This window comes from Echinococcus granulosus (assembly GCF_000524195.1).
Source record: "Echinococcus granulosus chromosome Unknown EG_S00012, whole genome shotgun sequence".
Lineage (NCBI taxonomy): Eukaryota > Metazoa > Platyhelminthes > Cestoda > Cyclophyllidea > Taeniidae > Echinococcus > Echinococcus granulosus.
Window position 1 is genome coordinate 764,650 of NW_020170392.1, and position 18,258 is coordinate 782,907.

General features: G+C 43.1%; 2 protein-coding genes across 2 annotated transcripts; both read left to right on the top strand. All coding sequences in view use genetic code 11, as the record gives it.

The window, feature by feature from the left end:
- Positions 1-291: 291 nt before the first annotated feature.
- EGR_02643 (HMG domain-containing protein 4) lies at positions 292-3,869 on the top strand (the record flags this gene model as incomplete). Its single annotated transcript, XM_024491892.1, has 6 exons — positions 292-774; positions 851-926; positions 1,000-1,121; positions 1,393-1,515; positions 2,282-2,536; positions 3,699-3,869. 6 exons carry the CDS (start codon positions 292-294, stop codon positions 3,867-3,869), a joined length of 1,230 nt encoding a protein of 409 aa, XP_024353707.1.
- A 533-nt stretch (positions 3,870-4,402) lies between these two features.
- On the top strand, positions 4,403-17,900 carry EGR_02644 (26S proteasome non-ATPase regulatory subunit 9; the record flags this gene model as incomplete). Its single annotated transcript, XM_024491893.1, has 10 exons — positions 4,403-4,504; positions 5,114-5,216; positions 5,646-5,669; positions 6,728-6,924; positions 11,175-11,349; positions 14,253-14,387; positions 15,270-15,358; positions 16,362-16,475; positions 17,685-17,763; positions 17,836-17,900. 10 exons carry the CDS (start codon positions 4,403-4,405, stop codon positions 17,898-17,900), a joined length of 1,083 nt encoding a protein of 360 aa, XP_024353708.1.
- Between the last annotated feature and the right edge of the window lie 358 nt (positions 17,901-18,258).

An 18,258-nucleotide genomic window follows, 5' to 3' on the forward strand; every position in this document is an offset into this window, starting at 1 on the left:
TTTTGGTAGTGTGCGTTTTTCTTGCACTGTTGGTTTGGCATGTCATTTTTCATTAAAACGGTTTTTTTTTCAAGTTGGGAAATGTCACTACTTTGAAGTATTATTACAGTGTTACAGACTTCAGTTTTTCTAACCAATTCAGCGGGATTTTCACTTTAAAAGGTTGTTTCTTATCTATGGATTACTAATGTGATTAGGTGTTCAGGTTCTGAAATGCTATACACGACTTAAAGATTTAGAATCCGGCCCTTCATTTGCTGAGACTTTCATAATGTCGAGCCACGAGCCACTATGAACACTCAATTACAGGATTCTACAGCCACTCCCCATCAAGGCGATACCCCCACAGCTGCACAGTCGAATGCACAGCCACAGCGCGGCACCATCCCTATCTATCGCCGGGGTTACGGAGCAGTGCGCTCTCGCGGCGTGGCGCCGCGCCCGCTAGTATGGGAGGACGGTCGTCTGCGACATATCCAGGTGCCCGAGGAACCGCCTAACAACCTGCCCTTCCCCGGTGCAGTGGTGGGTCGTGGTGGCATCTTCCCACCTCCCTCTTTCCCTCCCCCCTCTTCCTCTGCTGTTTCGCCTGCTACTGGAGGAGAGGGTGGAGAGGGCGATATGGAATTTCGTTCTCCTCTGCTCAAGGGCCGCGGACGCACTGGCCGGCAACGTGGACGTGGCAAGGTTTCCACCCCTGTCGCATCTTCTTCCCGTTCCTCTTGGCAGCGGGAAGGTGGTACACCCACCTTCAGAATGCCCGAGATTAATGCAGTACAATTTTGAGTTTTCATCTGCTCCTCCTCCTCATTCTTTCCCTGCCACTAATTCTTTTACTCTTTGTTTTTAGAACCTGCCCTCTCCACGAAAAAGGCCCATTCTCCCAACTGATCCTTCCCTTCCGCCGTTTAGTCTGTCAGCGGAGGGTGAGTTTATTTGCCTCTTAATTTTAGGAAAGACTTGGCCAATTGGACATTTTACGTAAGGAATTTTTTTTAGAACCGATTCCCCCGAACAGCGTGCTGTTCCCTGCTTTGGAAAGTGATCAACCCATCAGCAATGCAAGTGGGCCTCTGTCGAAGAAGATGAAGAGCAGTGGTGTTGACGATTTGGACATTGAAGTTTGTGTTAATTTCACGAAAATTATGCTTTATAAGTCCAAATACTATTAACGGATTTTTATATAGCAGCTTCTTTCAAGCTCATTTGCTAAATCTTCCTCATTGTCACAAATTAAATATGAAATACTATTGGTACATATCCCTTAAATTCTAGATATTAATTTTTCCTTCCTTTTAAAGATCATTCAGCTGCTTCATTGTTTTTGCGTATCGGCGGAATTTCAAGTCTTATCCTTTTCTCTTTTTAAATGAATATTTTATCTCCACGCAGACATTGAAAACGTATCGGAGATTGAATGGATACACGTTGTTCACTTTGGCGATGAAGAAGAAGTACGGCGTGAGTAACGACGATGGGGGTCAGGATCAGAAGTCACAGAATCGACGTTGGCAGGTGAGTACTGGACAAATACGCTTGGAGTAATTAATTTAACCTCTTTGGCACCTTTTTCGGTACTGCCCATCTGTTTGCTTGATTGTTCTAATTTTCTGGCGACGTGATCACCTAAGTTCGTGATGCATGTGGGAGGAATTTTGAGGAGTATCGAAACTGGTCCCATAAAATTCAGAAGTTTGTTGTATTTATCAATGGAATTGCACTCTATCACCACATCACACTTTGCCAAAGTCCTCTTCCAAACTTCGATACACCTCAAATGGTCCATATAACTACCGTGGTTGATCGGTTTGGAACCATGAGCATGTAGTATCGTATGGAAAATTCACAAGGTTCGTTAACTTGTTTTGTTTGAGACCTAGATCAAAAGTCAGCAAAAATAGGAACACACAAGGACTACACCGTTGCGCTTCAAGGTATATTGAATAAACCTTTTTTTGAGAATTTTACCAATTTGTGTTACATTTACGATATATGAAATTGCTCGAAACAAGGGAGTTATGTGGTTTTTACTTACTTGCGTGGATTTTCTAGTCTCAACACCTGGCTCGTGATTCACTTGACTATCAGCTTTCCTAATGTTAGCAATAATTTGTTCGGCCACTTGGAGCAGCTGGCAGTACTTTTCCAAAACACTTTTTTGATTATCATCACAGCTAGGTGCAAATAGACTGGCATGTTGTTTGTGCTTGCACATGGTCTTATAGTCCGCCTCAGCAATAGACCATAACATGGTGACAGTGAGAGCTTTTGGTGCATCTAGGCGCTGTGGTCAACCCTGCCAGAGCGTGACCGTCAGCAATGGCGAGTGCGAGCGCGGCGGATGCAAAAGGCGGTGGAGGCAGCGCCGGAGAAGAACCTCGCTGCGGAAGTGAAGCGTGCAAACGAGCTGCGTCGTGCAGAAACCCAACTGGCCCGCTCTGAGACCTCTAAGTACTCCCTCATGGACTTGGCCGCACATTTCCAACTCCTCTCAGACGTTTTTGCCAGTGCTGCGGATCTCATGGGCGAGTACCGGGTGAGTTCATCACTACCACTACCCGTTTGGTGGCGAATTGTTGACAAATCGCCCTACATGGCTTATTAATGCCTCTCTGATCTCCTTATACGGAAGATTGAACATTAGGAATATTTAATGCTTCACTTTGACTATCATTGGTCTTTTGGAACTGAAAAGGTTTGTAGCCACTAATTTGCGTAGCTTTTAACAGGCGCTCTTGGAATTACTGCTAAAAGGGTTAAGAATGTCTGTTTTTGCCTCAGATTACCAGAAAATTGCCTTATATATATTCTGTGTGAAATACTAGTTTTTCTTAAGTCTTGCCAACAGTTACAATCTCCCATTTGACGGCGTGTCGTTTTATTTTCCAACTATTCTTAGCGCATATTTTTTCGTAAAATTATGATGAAAGAGTTCCTTTGAGAGACCAATACAACAACGCAGATGGCTCAATGTCGATGAAGTGTCTAGTTTCCGTAGGAAGCAAATTTGGTGAGAAATAGGTTGCACCATCTTTGAAGATGCTATTCAAATGCCTTAAAATACTGGCACGTATCGAACCGCGGTGCATCTGCACACGGTCTGTTGAACTCATAGTTCGAGAAACTTGGTTCTAGTTTACATTTTCATGAAATCCACAGCACGAAATCCAAGGATCGTGAAGTGAAGATGCCCGCATTATTCCACTGATTAAAGCGATTGAAATAAAATGCGGGAAAAAGTCGTAGAACTAATTTTGAGATGGGATTCTCTTAAATCACGATGGCAAGCTTATACAGTCGCGGCTTTCGCTTGGGCCCTAGCGTAGATCTTCCTCATGACTTGCTCTCAAAATTAAACCACCTTACCTACATTTACATTTGGCTACATTAGGTGTTTAAGAAATTCGTACTTGACCTATCTCTTTCTGTTGACAAAGGATTCGTGCAATATTTGCTAGTGGTAGGCTGTCACTGATTCGTGTGTAGTTTAGGATTCCTCTCAGCTATTACTCACTTCCCACCTTGGTCTCGGCCTAGGCTTCATACGTGGTGATTAATTTTGTGATAAATGTCCCTATTCATTAGTCAGTGAACTTTTGGGCTGTAGAAGAGCATTTACAACAATTCTTTATCTAGATTTACTTACTTCGTCTACTTGTATTTTGTGAGTAGTTTGGTTACTTGCTTCTTGTTTCAAGGGCCCTGTTTCAATGGAGGAGGTCACTTCATCGCTCCTCGACGCTCTCTTGACTTGTCTCATCCCTCTGACTGCCATCGCGAGCGAAGTCGAGGCTCTGGCCGGTGCACCGGATAAGACCACTGTCTGCTCTGGTCTCTCCTCCCTCGCCCATATTTTCCCCAACTTCTGAGAGGTTAAACCCTCTTAATGTGCAGCACTTTTCAGCGTCGAAAATAAATATTTTATCATCAACTACTGTTTACCTTCTCGAATATCATTTTTATCTTAGTTCCCTTCTAACGATCCTTGTTTTGCGACTGCTGTGGCTAGTTTGACATCTATAAAATCGGGATCAGGTTCTTAGCTGAAATATGTATTACAAGGCCATCTCTAGCAACTTAATCAAACAGAGTTTAGGGTTGGGAGTCGCGTACTTGAGTCCATTTAACTATTGAAACAATTTAGGTTTCAGTGTGGAAACACTGCCAAATGTAGACAGGAGGTTGTAAACGATCACCTGAGCTCTAGTAAATGATATTCGGGTCTCATCTTCCAAGAGGCGATCACTGCTGGTGGTTGTTCGCAGTAATCCTTATATCAAGAAAGGGTAAAGCCAATGCCCTTTTTCAGTGGGTTGCAGCCAGAGTAATTTTAGGTACAATCTTCACCATGCTTTTAAACCACTCTGCTTCAAAATTGACCCTCTTATTGCTAGACGCAAGGATGGCTGACAATTCAGCGGATATGATTCTTTTTCAAGAACTGGAAAGGAAACGCCTGGCGATTGTTAACGAAATTAACACTTATACAGCTGTTTTAGAGGGGGTAAGTTCTCGTATTTTCTTTAAAGTCGGTTATGATTCATCTCTCAGTGAAAACCTCGAACGATTCATAAACATTGAACATTATGCTTTTGTGTATGAATTGTCCAATTGCCTTACTTGATAAGTAGAAGAAGATAAGACCTAAAATACCGTTACTATGCCAAAGTCAGGAAGAGTGCAAAGTCGGAGACGTCCACTCCCAGAATAAATTTGTCACTATGAGTTGAACCATTTCGAAAGTGTGCCTAGTAGTAGTTGGTGGTTTTGAAACCACGTTCTGAGAGGTGAGATCATTCAATAGGAACAAATTGATTCTCTTGCAAGACGAAGCTGCCTTTACAAACCATAGATAGTACCTAGTATTGTGAAATCACTCACCAAATTCAACCGACCTTACACTACCAAGCGCATAAGATAGACAAATTATGTTGTCGCTGTGCACTTTCACTGTGACATCATGTCTAAGGCCAAGTATGACGGACTCTTGATTCGAAATCGGACATTTTATCTTCGCTGAGTTGAAGAAACCACCGTGAAGGGTAGGTGATGTTTAATTAAGTTCCTTTGACGACGAATTGACAGTTAATCCACCCCATTGTTTCTTTCACAGAACCGAAATGTCGGTATGCATGGTCCTCTGTTAGACTCAGAGGGATTTCCACGCAGTGACATCGACGTGGTCGCTGTGAGAACCGCGCGCAATCGAATTATTTGTACGTCACTTGATTGCCTTTTTGTTCAACTCAATTCTACCGTGGATAGTGCCATCTCTGTTTCTTTTTTCCCCCTGCAATGTGTTAACTGGTCGGATGTCCCTAATAAACATTCGGCAATTAAATCTGCAATAACTAGAGAATGGTGTTCATGGAAATTTGGTGTTTTTCTACTCTGTTTGGAAGCTGTTTTGAAGGGAAATTTTCCCTTTGACCAACCGATTGCCGTTGGACCATATGTCTGACCGTTCTTAGATGCCACAGTCTGACTTCCTTCATTCCTCTTCATTGTCCAGAAGCCTACCCTGACTATTCTTAGTCTTGTAACACGAGGGAGGCATTACATCTATCATATTTCATTAAGCCTTCACTTTTTTCGAAGTTTTTATAGGTAGTTTTTGATGAACCACTTTGCCTTGTTGAATGCAGGCCTCTTTCCCTCCGCTGTTGAAAGTAAGTTTAGCGGTTGTTGACAAGTTCAGGCCATAGTGGCTACTTTGATTTTCGGTCATATCATGGCTCCTCTTTGGGGCGGAAACTTTCTTCAATGTGCGTGAATGATGTTCCAGTAGAATGGTACTTGTCTGAGGTGCGTACGTTGCTGGACGAGCCTTTTCAGTTTCCCACAATTTGACCCCTACAGTGGTGACGTAAAACTTGATTCATTTCGCCCTTCCTTGTTCTACCCGGCCCATCAGTCCTTCCATATGCTTGCAATAAAGCTGCTTCCAGACTCGTGCGTCTTCTAATGTCCTCAGCAATATCTCGGTGATGCGAATATTGGCGAACCCACTCCCGTATAACAGTGATTCCGATTTCTCGGGTAGGCTAATACTCCTAAATGATGTGGAAGAAGGATACTTATTGCGGGTAGAAGAATTTGTGGGAATTCAAAACGGAGTTATTGAAACCTCGTCAACTTTTGAAAAACATTCCCTTCTCTGAGTTTTCTATGAGCGACCTTTAGTGGAACTGAATCAAAATAATCCATAAAAGAGCTGTTTGTAACCTTGATTTGAAAACAGTGGATGATGATTGCGATCCGAAGAACTGACACCTCCCAATTTTGTTGAACAGTGTTAAAGTGGCCACGCAGTGAGATGAAGGAATGCTCCATGCTTCGTACCTCATCTGATTTATTTTGCTTTGGGTAAAATTTTACGAAAGGTAATTAAAATGCAAGGTTTTCCCATAACCAAAAATCGTCCATCATTGACTAATAACTTTTGAGTAAGTCTCAGTACAGTCTCCAAAGTGTCCGGGAAAGGTTCTTGTGTTGGTAGGGTGAAACTCTGCTCATGCCGCTAGTCTCAATCTTTCCATACCCTCATAATATTGCCACCTTCAGAAGAACATTAGTGATAACTGAGAAGGTGCAACTTTGAGTCCCCACTAGGTTTGGTAGTCACTATTTATCAAAATATTTTTTTTCTCTGCATTAAAAACAATGGAAGCGTGCCCCAAATCGCACCGAACAGTGCGTCTATTGGTTTCATCTCTTCTATTTACAGGCCTCAACACAGACCACAATGAAGTGATGAAACAGTTGGAGGCAGTTTCGGCACGTCTGCTCTCCAAGACGCAAGCGGGTGTGGAAGGGATGAATACTGATTTTACCGCCACTGTGCCTTCCAGTGAACCACCGTCCCGCTCCGTGCCCTTCCTGCTGGTCGATCAGGTGACTCCTGGCTCCCCTGCCGACCTGGCGGTGAGTCGACTGGCATTGCCAGCGATCCGGCTCTGTGAAATCCTATCCTTATGTAATGGTGTTTGGGACATGAGGCTACTTTTATTGCCTTCTAATGCTTGTCATCATTTAAAACCAATTTGAAGTAGGTAATGGTAGCAACCATCTTTGGCAATGAAAAGTGTATCTGGAGCTCGTGTGAGGTGGTGGGGCGACTTTCATCATAAATCTACCAGCGGTCCACATAGGCCAAGTTCTTGTTTGGTATATGCATGGGCAATTCATGTACTTGGGTAAGGTTTACGGGCGCCTTTTTTGTTTTGATGCTGTTCAGACCAAACTGTCCTTCTGGGGCGATTTGTGTAGGAAACTAACCGATTCATAGGGTGATAATGCATGAATTTTCCAAATTATCGCAGTATGTAAGGCTGCATTAATTTCCTGCTATCCTTGGTACAAATTTTTTTCTCGTGACCACTCGAGTATTTATTGTCTGATGAAATTGAAGTAAGATGTACCGCTTTCAGTGGCAGATTTTTCCAACCACCTTTGATTAGCGTCTTATTGCGAATCATTTTTGTAATCGTGTCAATACGACAGACCTTTTTGTTTGCGAAATCAACTTCGATAACTTAACACTACCCGAATCTGAGGGGAAACTCGACCACCGCAGTCCATAAAATTGTTTTATTTTAAGTTTTAGTAATCAAAATAATTAATTTTCCACTCCTCAGACCAAGGAAATTCTGTGTCTCCATGTTTTCGGCTCCATCTGACACAACCAACGCCTCAAAACTGGTGAAGAAAGCATGTCACGCATATATGACGTGTTAGGCATGGCCAAACTTTCAGGAATCCACCCCAATTTTCTTCGCATATCACCTGAGATTTTTAAATTATATAAAACGGTGTACCAGCTTCTCCAAAATCGCCAGAACTTTCTTAGGAGAAACCCTGATGTTCGTGTAATCTTTGATTCGTTGGAAACTACATAAAATCGTTGCTAGCATGATGGGAAATTGCAATTGCTTGCCAAAAGGTGTGTGTGCGCACTGAATAGGTATCTCATTTAGCCAATAGTTTCAAACTTACACAACCCCTTGAGGCCTTGGGGTAGATTTCCTCCACTAATTTCCCTTTAACATTGTTAGAAAATCCCTCAATTAATCCCATCACGCTGTATTTTGATGATGATGGTGACGCTAACGACTGTCCGAAACTGTGTACCCAGTCGGTCTGCGCACAAGGCTCAGAGGAATCCGGTATTAATCCCTGCGTCATTATCTATGTTTATGAAAGGATACTTTTTAGTTCCTTGGTATTGGCGAATATTTTTGTTATTCAAAGTGGTGGATGCATTTTAGCCCCCTCCCAACTATGCCAGTTCATGTTGCTGGGTGGATTGCTTTAAACCGATTGTTAAAATGCAATAGGATTCGCCACTTCTTATACATTAATTCTACGGAAAGTTGTGTGGTAAATTGGGGGAACTTCCACTTGCCCTGCTTTCTGGTGAACTATTCAGGCAATTTTTCAATTGAAGTTTTTTAGTTCTAAAATCTGCTTGGTTGACTGTAGCATGATTTGACTCCTACAAGTGAAAACTAGCTTTTTGTTTGGCATCACAATGTGTTATTCGATGGAGCAGTTATTTAACCCCTTCTCCACTAGTGCTACAGTGAAGATTCGACCACCATACCTTAGATGTTTGATTGTCCCAACATTTACAAAGTGTATAACCCACCTCAAAACACTACCACCTAATACAAGGTGGCGCAACCGGTTATGCATGACCTGACAAGGAAAAAATCTTGTTGTCACGTATACTTGATGCGGACAACTAATTTGTTGCACTGTGATTTAAAAGCAAGTGCCAGGGTGGTGCAGCAGAAGTAAAAATTCGAGTCAGTGCATACAAAATACTTGAACTGTTTACTGCGAGTTCCCTTCACCACTTTCTGTCAACCTTTCAAACATCCTTTGAGATGGTTCCTGGAATGCTCCTTTGGTAACCTCAAAGATTTCTCTTTTGATGGGTCGAGAATAAAATATTTTAGTTGTACTTATAAATAATTGTGGTCGTTGCGACGAAATAATTAGCCTTATCTCATTCTTTGAAGCGAGCCTTGGAAACTGAACTGGTTTGTTGTGGGACAACGGAAAAACTTTGTACTCTTTGTTGAATCCATCTTCATAGTCATATCACTTTCCACTGAAATGGGGGAATATTCGTCACTTCTTGGTGTTAATTAAGAACAGGTAGTTCTCTCGCATTAGATAAAATAATTTGCTATCCTTTTGATGAGCGCTTTCATCCTTTTCTTTCTGATGAATCATTCTCGGGGATTTTTGATCGCGCCAACAATTCAAATTAATTTCGTCTCCCACTCGGCTTGGTCAACTTTGGTCTGGGTTAACTGTCATACAAATTGTTTTGATCTTTACTTTTATTTATTGAAAGGTGGGAATGTGTTGGCCCACCCTTTGAGCAATCTGATGTGATCGAGTATTCGGTTCTCAAACAGGGGTACTGAAATCCGATCTCTGGCTGTTGACAATTTGGAATTCCCCCGTGTACGTATCCGTGCATTTAGGTGCATCCACTACCCTGCATATTCCGTCAACCCGTTCTCTGTCGTGGGCCAAACACTTCCCCCTACCTGTTCAAAAGCTGGTGTTTCATCCTTCTGCCACTATGACGTCCCAAACTTGAAGATTTTATGTAGGTGGGAGGAACAGTTTCTTGTTGGAATGTCGATTTTCAAGATTTGTAGTCCTTTGAAAGGAATAGTCACGGAACAGATTTGCAAGTAGTCGAATCGAAAATCTTCTTCTGGGTGATTGGAGGATAAAACTGCTTCGGCGGCAGCAGCGGTAGCAGCAACACCCACCTATGCATCTTCACATCGTCCCTCGAAGAGGAATTCGTACTTGCACGCACCCACCTGATTTATGCGTTACTGGTGCTGCTGCTTCTGCTGGCGTTGTTGTTGTTTTTGTCCATGCGTCAATACACCGCACACCCACCCGTAGTGCGTGTGCGCGTTTGGAGACCCCATACACGCCCTTTCTTCTTCCCCCTCTGCCGGGTCGATAAACTCTGGCCCGAGGGTACCGCTTTCCTGCCTGACTGCCCGTCCCCACTCTCCCGCCCCACCCGCCTGTCTGTGCTGTGCTGTTCTGTTCTGCGGTGTGGGCTGGGCTCCGTTAGTACACGAATTGCCTTGAGGTTTGTCAGCACTGTCCTACCCTGTGGTGTTACACTCCGCCCCACATGCCGTTCTCAGTGTAATCTCCCTCTGGGATAGACTGAATGGACCTCATAGTGAAATTAACCGGTTAATTGTTTATCTGGACAGACAAAGTAAAGATCCCCTAACCACCACCTTGGTCATTCAAACTCAGCACTTTCGTCCTTTCCCACAGCACAACCAACCTCGACTAATTTGAAGTGTAGATTTTAACCAAGAGAGTAGAAAATATGATTTCAATGCGTTCGTAGTATCCCACTCTGGTACCCTAAAGAGAATTTCCTTAAGGGTAGTGCTGAAGAAGAGAAACGTTTTTACACACCCTGAATTTGTACTTGTAAATGGGACTAGATGTCGGAGATATCAGGTGTGGTATTCTCACCACTAGATAATCACAGGCCGAACAGAATAGACGACTGGGAAACAGAAGTGGGATAGGAATGGTGGCCAGGACTAGGTTGTCTGCTTCTAGAAATAAAGCGTTGTAAATACTGCATTTGTGCTCACCGCAAGCCCGTTTTTCGCTCAAAAAGGATTATAGGTTGCGATTGTGGTTATTTTTATGAATAAAAGTATTTGGGCGTCATTTAAGGTAGTGGTTCTAGGTGTGACAGACAGCATCAACTAGTAAGCGCCTCTCCAGGTTCCAGTCTTGTGTTGCTTACAGACAGGTGTACCGTGCGAATTCACTCTACCCACTCGTGATGTTTTTATCCAAGGACATTTACCCCTATGAAAATTCCAGAAATGGAATTTCGGAGGTGTCTACACGAGTTAACAATGAAGTTAAGAGCCAAAGAAACATCGCATTGAGTCTTTGGTTCCGCTCGTACAAACAGAGCGGCAGTTTTTATTACCTTATTACAAAGGCTAAGAGACCATTGGGGGTCATAGGTAGAGCCTGAAGCACCGGTTACGCTCACCTGTGCCCATAACAGTCGAAGTAGTTAGGGTTGCCTCGCCTAATCCACAAACTATTTATTGAATGCTATTGTCCGTTTCCTCTCTCTCTCCCTCTAGGGCATATGTGTTGACGATCGGGTGACCCGCTTTGGCTCAATCCTAGCCTCCAACTTTACCGGCCTTCAGGCTATCGCAGCAGTGGTCAAATCTACCAAACCCAAGGTAGTCACACCTGACTTTCCCGCCTCTTCCTGTCTTGATCCTCCAGTCTCCGCACTCGCTGTGTCGGAATGTAGTAGATTGATGAGCTGGTGGGCAAGGTGCAAGATTTTACATTGTCTCTTAGGTACTGTGAGAGGTGATCATTATCATTATTTCCAAGCGCAGGCTACGAGGTGTGATTATTTTTTGGGGTAGAATTTTCTTACGACAGTAGGTCAAAAATGAGCAGTATTTTGTTTGGAAGCGTGTTCCTTCGGTATGGAATTAATACTGCCGAAGAGAGGACTAATGGACGATACTTTAAATGGTTTGCATGAGAAGTTCCCATCTGCCAGGCCACTTTAGAATTGAAAGTGGACTAGAAGCTTAAATGGTAATGCAGGTGGATGGGATGAATGAGAGTGAAGGCAGTTGTGTCGAATCAAAAATCGCGAGTTTTGTCGTGTTGGATTACCACAAACCGGTTGTCGAAGTGGAAGCGCGATGTGATAAACTGGATTAGCCGACTTGGATTGGTTCGACCGCTACCGGGGTAAAAGATTCGAGCACTAAAATAAGTGCAAACAATGGGTGCTCAGGTGCATTGCTTCCCTTGTCTTCAATTTACTTACCATCCCTCTCTTGTATCAGGGTGCGATTCCGGTGACACTGCTGAGGCGGTGCGGTGAAAGCACATCGACACACCACTCGATTCTGTACAAACCGGAGGGTAACAAAAGCCTGGGGTAAGCTGCCATTTACCTACGTTCCTCTCCTATACAAAACGAGGTCTGTGGTCACCTGTCTTTCTTAGCAAAGTTAGAAACGAGTTTTTTTTACCTCCTTGTTTCTTGACCACATTGTCCTCAACCGAACTGACCCACAATCAGACAATAATGGTTATTGGACTTGATCTAGGCTAGGCCCTCCCCTTCACCTTCCTCGAACCGCCTGTCCTGCTTCCATACCTGCGACCATTATTATAAAAGTTACCTTTTTTTTCTGTAGGTTACATATCGTTCCGCTCACATGAAGTGCTCTGTTCATTGTGCTTTTTAAAAAAGGTATTGTTGACCAGACTCTCCTCCTCTTTTCTGTAATGGAGTGAGAGTGACTTTACATTTGTTTTTCGTTACTTACGTTTTTGGATGGGTAGTCGGGGCGGGGGTGGCATCAAAATAATGGCAAATAAAAACCGGGAGTGAGGATAAGCAGCCATCATCGAACTTTTGAAAAACGTCCGAGTGGTATACCTCACTGCAATTGACCTATTTTGGATGAATTTCCTCCGAACGAGACTGCTGTGTGTTCGGAGGTGTTTGAAAGGCTTCATTCAGATTATTGCTACTACTTGGAATTGGAGGGATTTTGGTCAATGGACTGTTAATTTCCGTTTTTTGCTTCGGGTGTATGAAATGGCAGGGGTTCAACTTATCCACGCAAACTATTACCAATGTAGTAGTGTTTATTATTTCCGAGAAGAGGTCAACAACAACAATACATTCACGTTAATCTTTGATCCCAAGGCTAGTTAATGGCTTCTGAGAGTTTTTTTTCTGAGGAATGCTGTCTACCTGTTATTGTACTCTGCGAATTTACATCCCAACCGATCCCTCGCTTTGGTTCCACGACTTTGAGTTCATTTACCCTGATAAGTTTTCAATTCACTGGCAGTCTTTGGGTTTCGAAAGCAGATGGAGAGTCTCTGCAAGGATTCGAAAAAAAAGTGATAGCAGAAAATACACACCTGTGGAAGGGATCATAGTGAAGAGGCCAAACCAGACTGATAGAACTTTGTGGTAGCCAGCGTGCGAGTTTGAACAAAATGAGTCAAGGTAGCAACTTTAATAAACATAATGGAGCAGTTTAAGTGTTGTTTCAATAACATAAAATGCTTTTCTAATCTCCTGATTATTCGTAGGCTCCAAAGACTTTAAAAGAACTTTTATCAGTTCTTCTTAAATGGGATTTCGCGTAACAGGAGGGGCGATAAATCTACTGTCTGAATTGTCGAGATGCTTCGCTATTGTTGGCCGCTTGCATTTTAAGCCAGTAGTAGAGTATTTAATCTGGGAATCGGGTGGTATAACCGATGCTTTTTTTAGCCGTATGTCAGGGCTCGCAGTCATTCATCCCATCCCGCATTTCGAGCCCTCCAGCCCACCTTTCCCGTTATAAATGGGCAATTCATAGCTGCCTGTCTTAAAAAACATTCCTCACTACTTGCCAACGGGATTCCCCAACGGAGGGCATAAAAAATGAAGACCAGTGAAGTTTACGAGATGCATCTCAGCCATGTGAATCAGGAGTCTTCTTCCCAAGATGTGAATTTGTCGGGCATGTGGGATCAACAAACCCAACTACTTTTGTAGCGATCGGTTTCGGTGGTTTTGGGGAAAGCAAGTCAAGTAGCTCATTACGGATCTGATTACAGCGTCTCTGATTCGAACCTTCTGGTGCTTCTGCACCGCCATAACAAGTGCGCGTGAGGATCCAGTCTGTTATGCGTAACTGTCAAAAGGGCTACGTGGCTGCGCAGACACCGTGGTGAATCTGGTGCATCTATACAACCCCAAAATGTGTATATCTTAAAGTGCAATCAAATTTAACATGTAAAAATGGGCATTTTCAAATAACTAATGGCTGCGAAAAATTACCAGAACTGAATAGATCCCAAATGAATTCAGTGACTCCGTTGGGGCCCTATTGCATTGAAGTGGCGCGGACATAGGAAAATACGGTTTCATATATCACAATCTGTTTGATAACCTTCGATCAATGATAACAAGGAACATTGTTTGACTTTTGCAATGAAAAGCAACAGAAGCCATCGCAGTAAACAACCAGCTAACCGGTAGACATCCCGTGATAGGCTGTGGTAGAAGTGCGCCGCTGTCTGCTGTTCCCAGGCCGTCAGTGGAAGAGGCAGTTTTCATTTATGGCGAATTTGTTTTTGGAGGACTTTTGTGCATTATCTTGGCATCACGCACACAGTCAACAAGTCGGCCCTAAACACCAGCGAGCGCGACCTCGTCGTCCTAGCTGGCCATGTGCTGCATCGACCAATCGGAGGCGGACTCAAGTTCCATTGGCCGGTGTGTGCGTGCGCCACGTGTCGCAAACCCGAGGGTCTGTTACCTGCCCGTTTTTTGGCCGATTGCCCCCCAAAACATGTGTCGATAAGCCTTCAAGGGCTTTTTTTCTTCTGAGGATTATCATTATCATCATAATCACCGCCACAGCCACTCCAAGTGGGATATCTCGTCTGCGAGCCTAATTCTGTTGAGATAGCACAGACCAGATTTTGCAGTTTATAACGCTACCCACTAAAAGAGTATAAATGCAAAATATCTGGTTATGAGTTTCTGCAGAAGAACTGCTGAAGTGAAAGGTTCGCCTGTTCTTTTATATCTCTTTATTGGTCCCTTTTACAACTCATTTGTCCTTATTATCCCATTTGAAGTAGACTACTTCTACCTTTTATTGTTTACGGCAATTGGCAGATGAGGTGAAGGTAGAGCTCATTGACGTGTTGAAATCTTTTTCATTGATGAAACACTAATAAAATAGCAAAGTCTAAACGTAGGTATAACACCGAAAAGGTTGTTTTTTTGTCCTGCTGTTTGAACTCACTGCAGCGTTAATGTTTAGACATATGGACTGCTTTTTAGTACCTCAATTCGCCTTATTGTTTTTGTGATCCTCGTAGCGTCTTTATATTCACGCCTAGCTGTGAAAAAGATCAAGTTGCTGCTGGCCAATTCTGCTTACTAAAATTTATGAAACTTATCGAAAACTTCGAATTATGGATTATGGTGTATTTTGTAAGGATTAGATTCAGGATGATGCGGAAATGCTGATTGTAAGAGGTATGAGAATCCGATGAATGTTCTTTGCTGGAGGAGGTGACATGAAAAGGCGGACCACGGTGTCTTATTTACCCTGGATAGTCATACATGTAAATCACTGTCGCATGCGACCGGCTTGGGTGATACTTCATGCCTGTTGTAGGCATGAACATTCCCGAGGATAGGGTTGCGCTGGATTGCTGGAGGCACTGCAATGGAGAGATGCTTTCTATGCCTTTTTTGGGCATGAAAGTGACCACAGGCGGATGTACCACAGCATTTAAGCCTCACTTAATCAGTATAAAATACTGTCTCAAGCATTCATACATTATTCGGGAATATGTAAACATAGGAATTTGCATAATTCTCTCGATGCTTGTGGATTGTTGTTCGTAGGAATTCCATACTAATAATGTGGTTTCCTTGGCGAACGAGACCTTTTTTTTGATGGACAGACATTTGGATTCCAAAAAGCAAACCGGTTATTACGCATTTTATTATTAAAATAACGGAATTGTGGTAAACTTGGTATCACTAAAAAGTTGAGCTAAATTATTTATTTGTTTACATAAACATGTTTAGTGCTGTTTTTGTTCACAAAACGCCTTGGCATACAGCGAAAAATGACCGTTTGTGAATTTTGCTGCGTCTACTTTTCATGATGATTGAGTGACGTACTAAAAAAGATGTAACTTTTAAAGGAAATGGGGGGAGTTTTGGCAGTCACCGTCATTAGTGATGCATCCATCCAGTTACATAGTAAGCCGTTACAAAACCAGGCATTGTAACAACTTGTTATTCCTATAAGCTAACTGGGAATTGCTCATGGGAACAGGGCATTTCCCTTGGCATAGCCTATAAGCCTGGCAGAGTGTAGAGAAGAGGGCTTCAATCACACTGATCTCCAAACCTGACCAAGTCCTCTTATATTAACATACAGCATACTTTAATGTGTAACGATGATTTAATAACGATAGATTTCTATTGCAATAACCTCAAGAGGTCCCATCACCTGACACTGGGTAAGTAGAGATGTCAGCATAAAGAATGCCCAACTTTTGAATATCGAGGGCTAAGAAAGCTTGCACGACTCTACTGCTACCTACCTCCTCATTCACCCTGAACGACTTGTGAGTGCGGCAGGATAGGAGGCGCGTCGAATTGCCTTATCTACTGTCGGCATAATCCACACCCATTTATCCACTCGCCCACGCGCCTATCGGACCCTCATCCTCTCCTCCCGCCCCTGCCTTAGCCCCATAATCTGTCCCGGACTCCGGAAGTACAAATGACGGGACATTTTTATGGGCTGGAGAAGTGCCAAAAATGGCGCTTAGAGGCGCCCTCTGCGCGCCGTCTCGATGAGTCGGTGAGTGATTGCATTACGAACATTCTCTCCCACTCTCCGTAGAACTCCTGCAATCTTATAAATTCGGTTAGTGAGAGGAAAGTATAGTCTTTAAGTTAGATAAAAATAGAAAAGGTTTTCAGAGTAGTACGGTTCGTTAAAGCAATGGTGTGTGTGACCTGTGGTTTGCTTCTGGAATCTTCCATCATCACATAAACTGGGTGTTTGTGTTTGAAATCTGCCTCCCCTTATACACAACTAGTAATCATAAATAGGAAAAAAATAGCAAACATTGTAAAAATGTGCCTTTTACTTATGTACGCAGTTGTTGTTTCCCCTCGACCACATTCCTATGTAAATATACAGCCACATATAATTGGATGGACAAATTTCATTGATACGGTTATTACTTTTTAAAATGATTCCGTCAAACGAGAAATTGTACTTACTAGTCTTCTTTTTGAATTGATTTTATCCAGACAAGGCGACGCAAATTCTGATTAAAAAGTTAAGTAGTTTGCGACATCTTTACCTCCCACAATTAAATTTCACATTCTGGTGAAACCTCGACAAACTGAGGGGAGGCTCTGCCTATTTTCACCGCTCTCCGATGCTGAAAATAAATGGTTTTGCATTCTTGAGAATCGGACCCTTTATCTGCCGTGGTCAGAGTAAACACTTAGCAGTTTGCATTGTTAAGGTCAAACGGAAATTCCAGAAGTTGCTTCCATTTTATTGATCGGGTACGGTGGAAAAAGTTTCAATTTTGCCACTTCCTCTCCCCATTCGAGTTCCAACAAAATGTTAAATAAGTGGGATGAAAGTGTTTTAGAGTGCTTTTATCCAATTATTTGGCTCAGCTAATGCAGGTACCATTATTGCAGCACTTGAATAAGAAACAAGCCGATGGAACTCTCCGTACTCTGCTTGACGTCAAAAGGAAAGGCTCGGGATTGTTAAGGTACTAAAATATCTCCTCCATGTATTAATACGTTTTGTAAAATTATAGTTAAATATGGTGTAGCACCCCGAGTGTCCCCGGAAAAAGAAAATGCAAAACTAGGGCAAAGCATTTCTTGCAGACGTACGGAAGGGCTGAGGGGGAGGGGGCGGGCTACCAGCATGGCCCGAAGACCGCACGGCCCATGTGGAAGTGCAGTAACAGAGCTTTAAGTGCCCGCTAAACCAAAATGAGAAGTTAACCAATTAGTCCAATTCACAATATTATAGGAGGTATTAACAACTCCACGCATCTCCACAAGAGACTATTACAGCGCTTTGACTGTCAGTGCACCAGGCAACCCAACAGGTGAGCTCAGGCCCTGGTTTCAGGTCACCTAGGGACCTCCTAGAACGCGTGCTTTTGTGCTCTTTCCCATAGAGGCATGTCTTCCTGCTGTTTCCTGTGGCTTATCTCCCAGTACTGCACACTGGGGTAGCCGTTAACCGCTGCAGCTACTGATTGAAGTGGCGGTGAAAGTGTGCGAGCACCCAAAATGGTCCTGTCCCAAAACCGTTTTATGGTAGCCAATTTGCTTTGATTTCGTCGGCCAGAGAAGCGCCGCTCCCCTCTCCTTTGACGTGATTACTCTGTTAAAGTGAGAATATTTGGCGTTGCATCAGCTAAATGTGTTTTTGGTCTCTTTTAAGGTGACCTTTAAGGGAAGGAGGAGGAGGGGGAGCATCTCTTTGTGTGAATTCCTACAAAGTCAGGAAATGGTTGTTTTTAACAAACGCATGAACAAGCGTGATTGTTACGTTTTCGTTTAGGACTTCAAAGTCCACTATGAAATGCCTCTGGTGG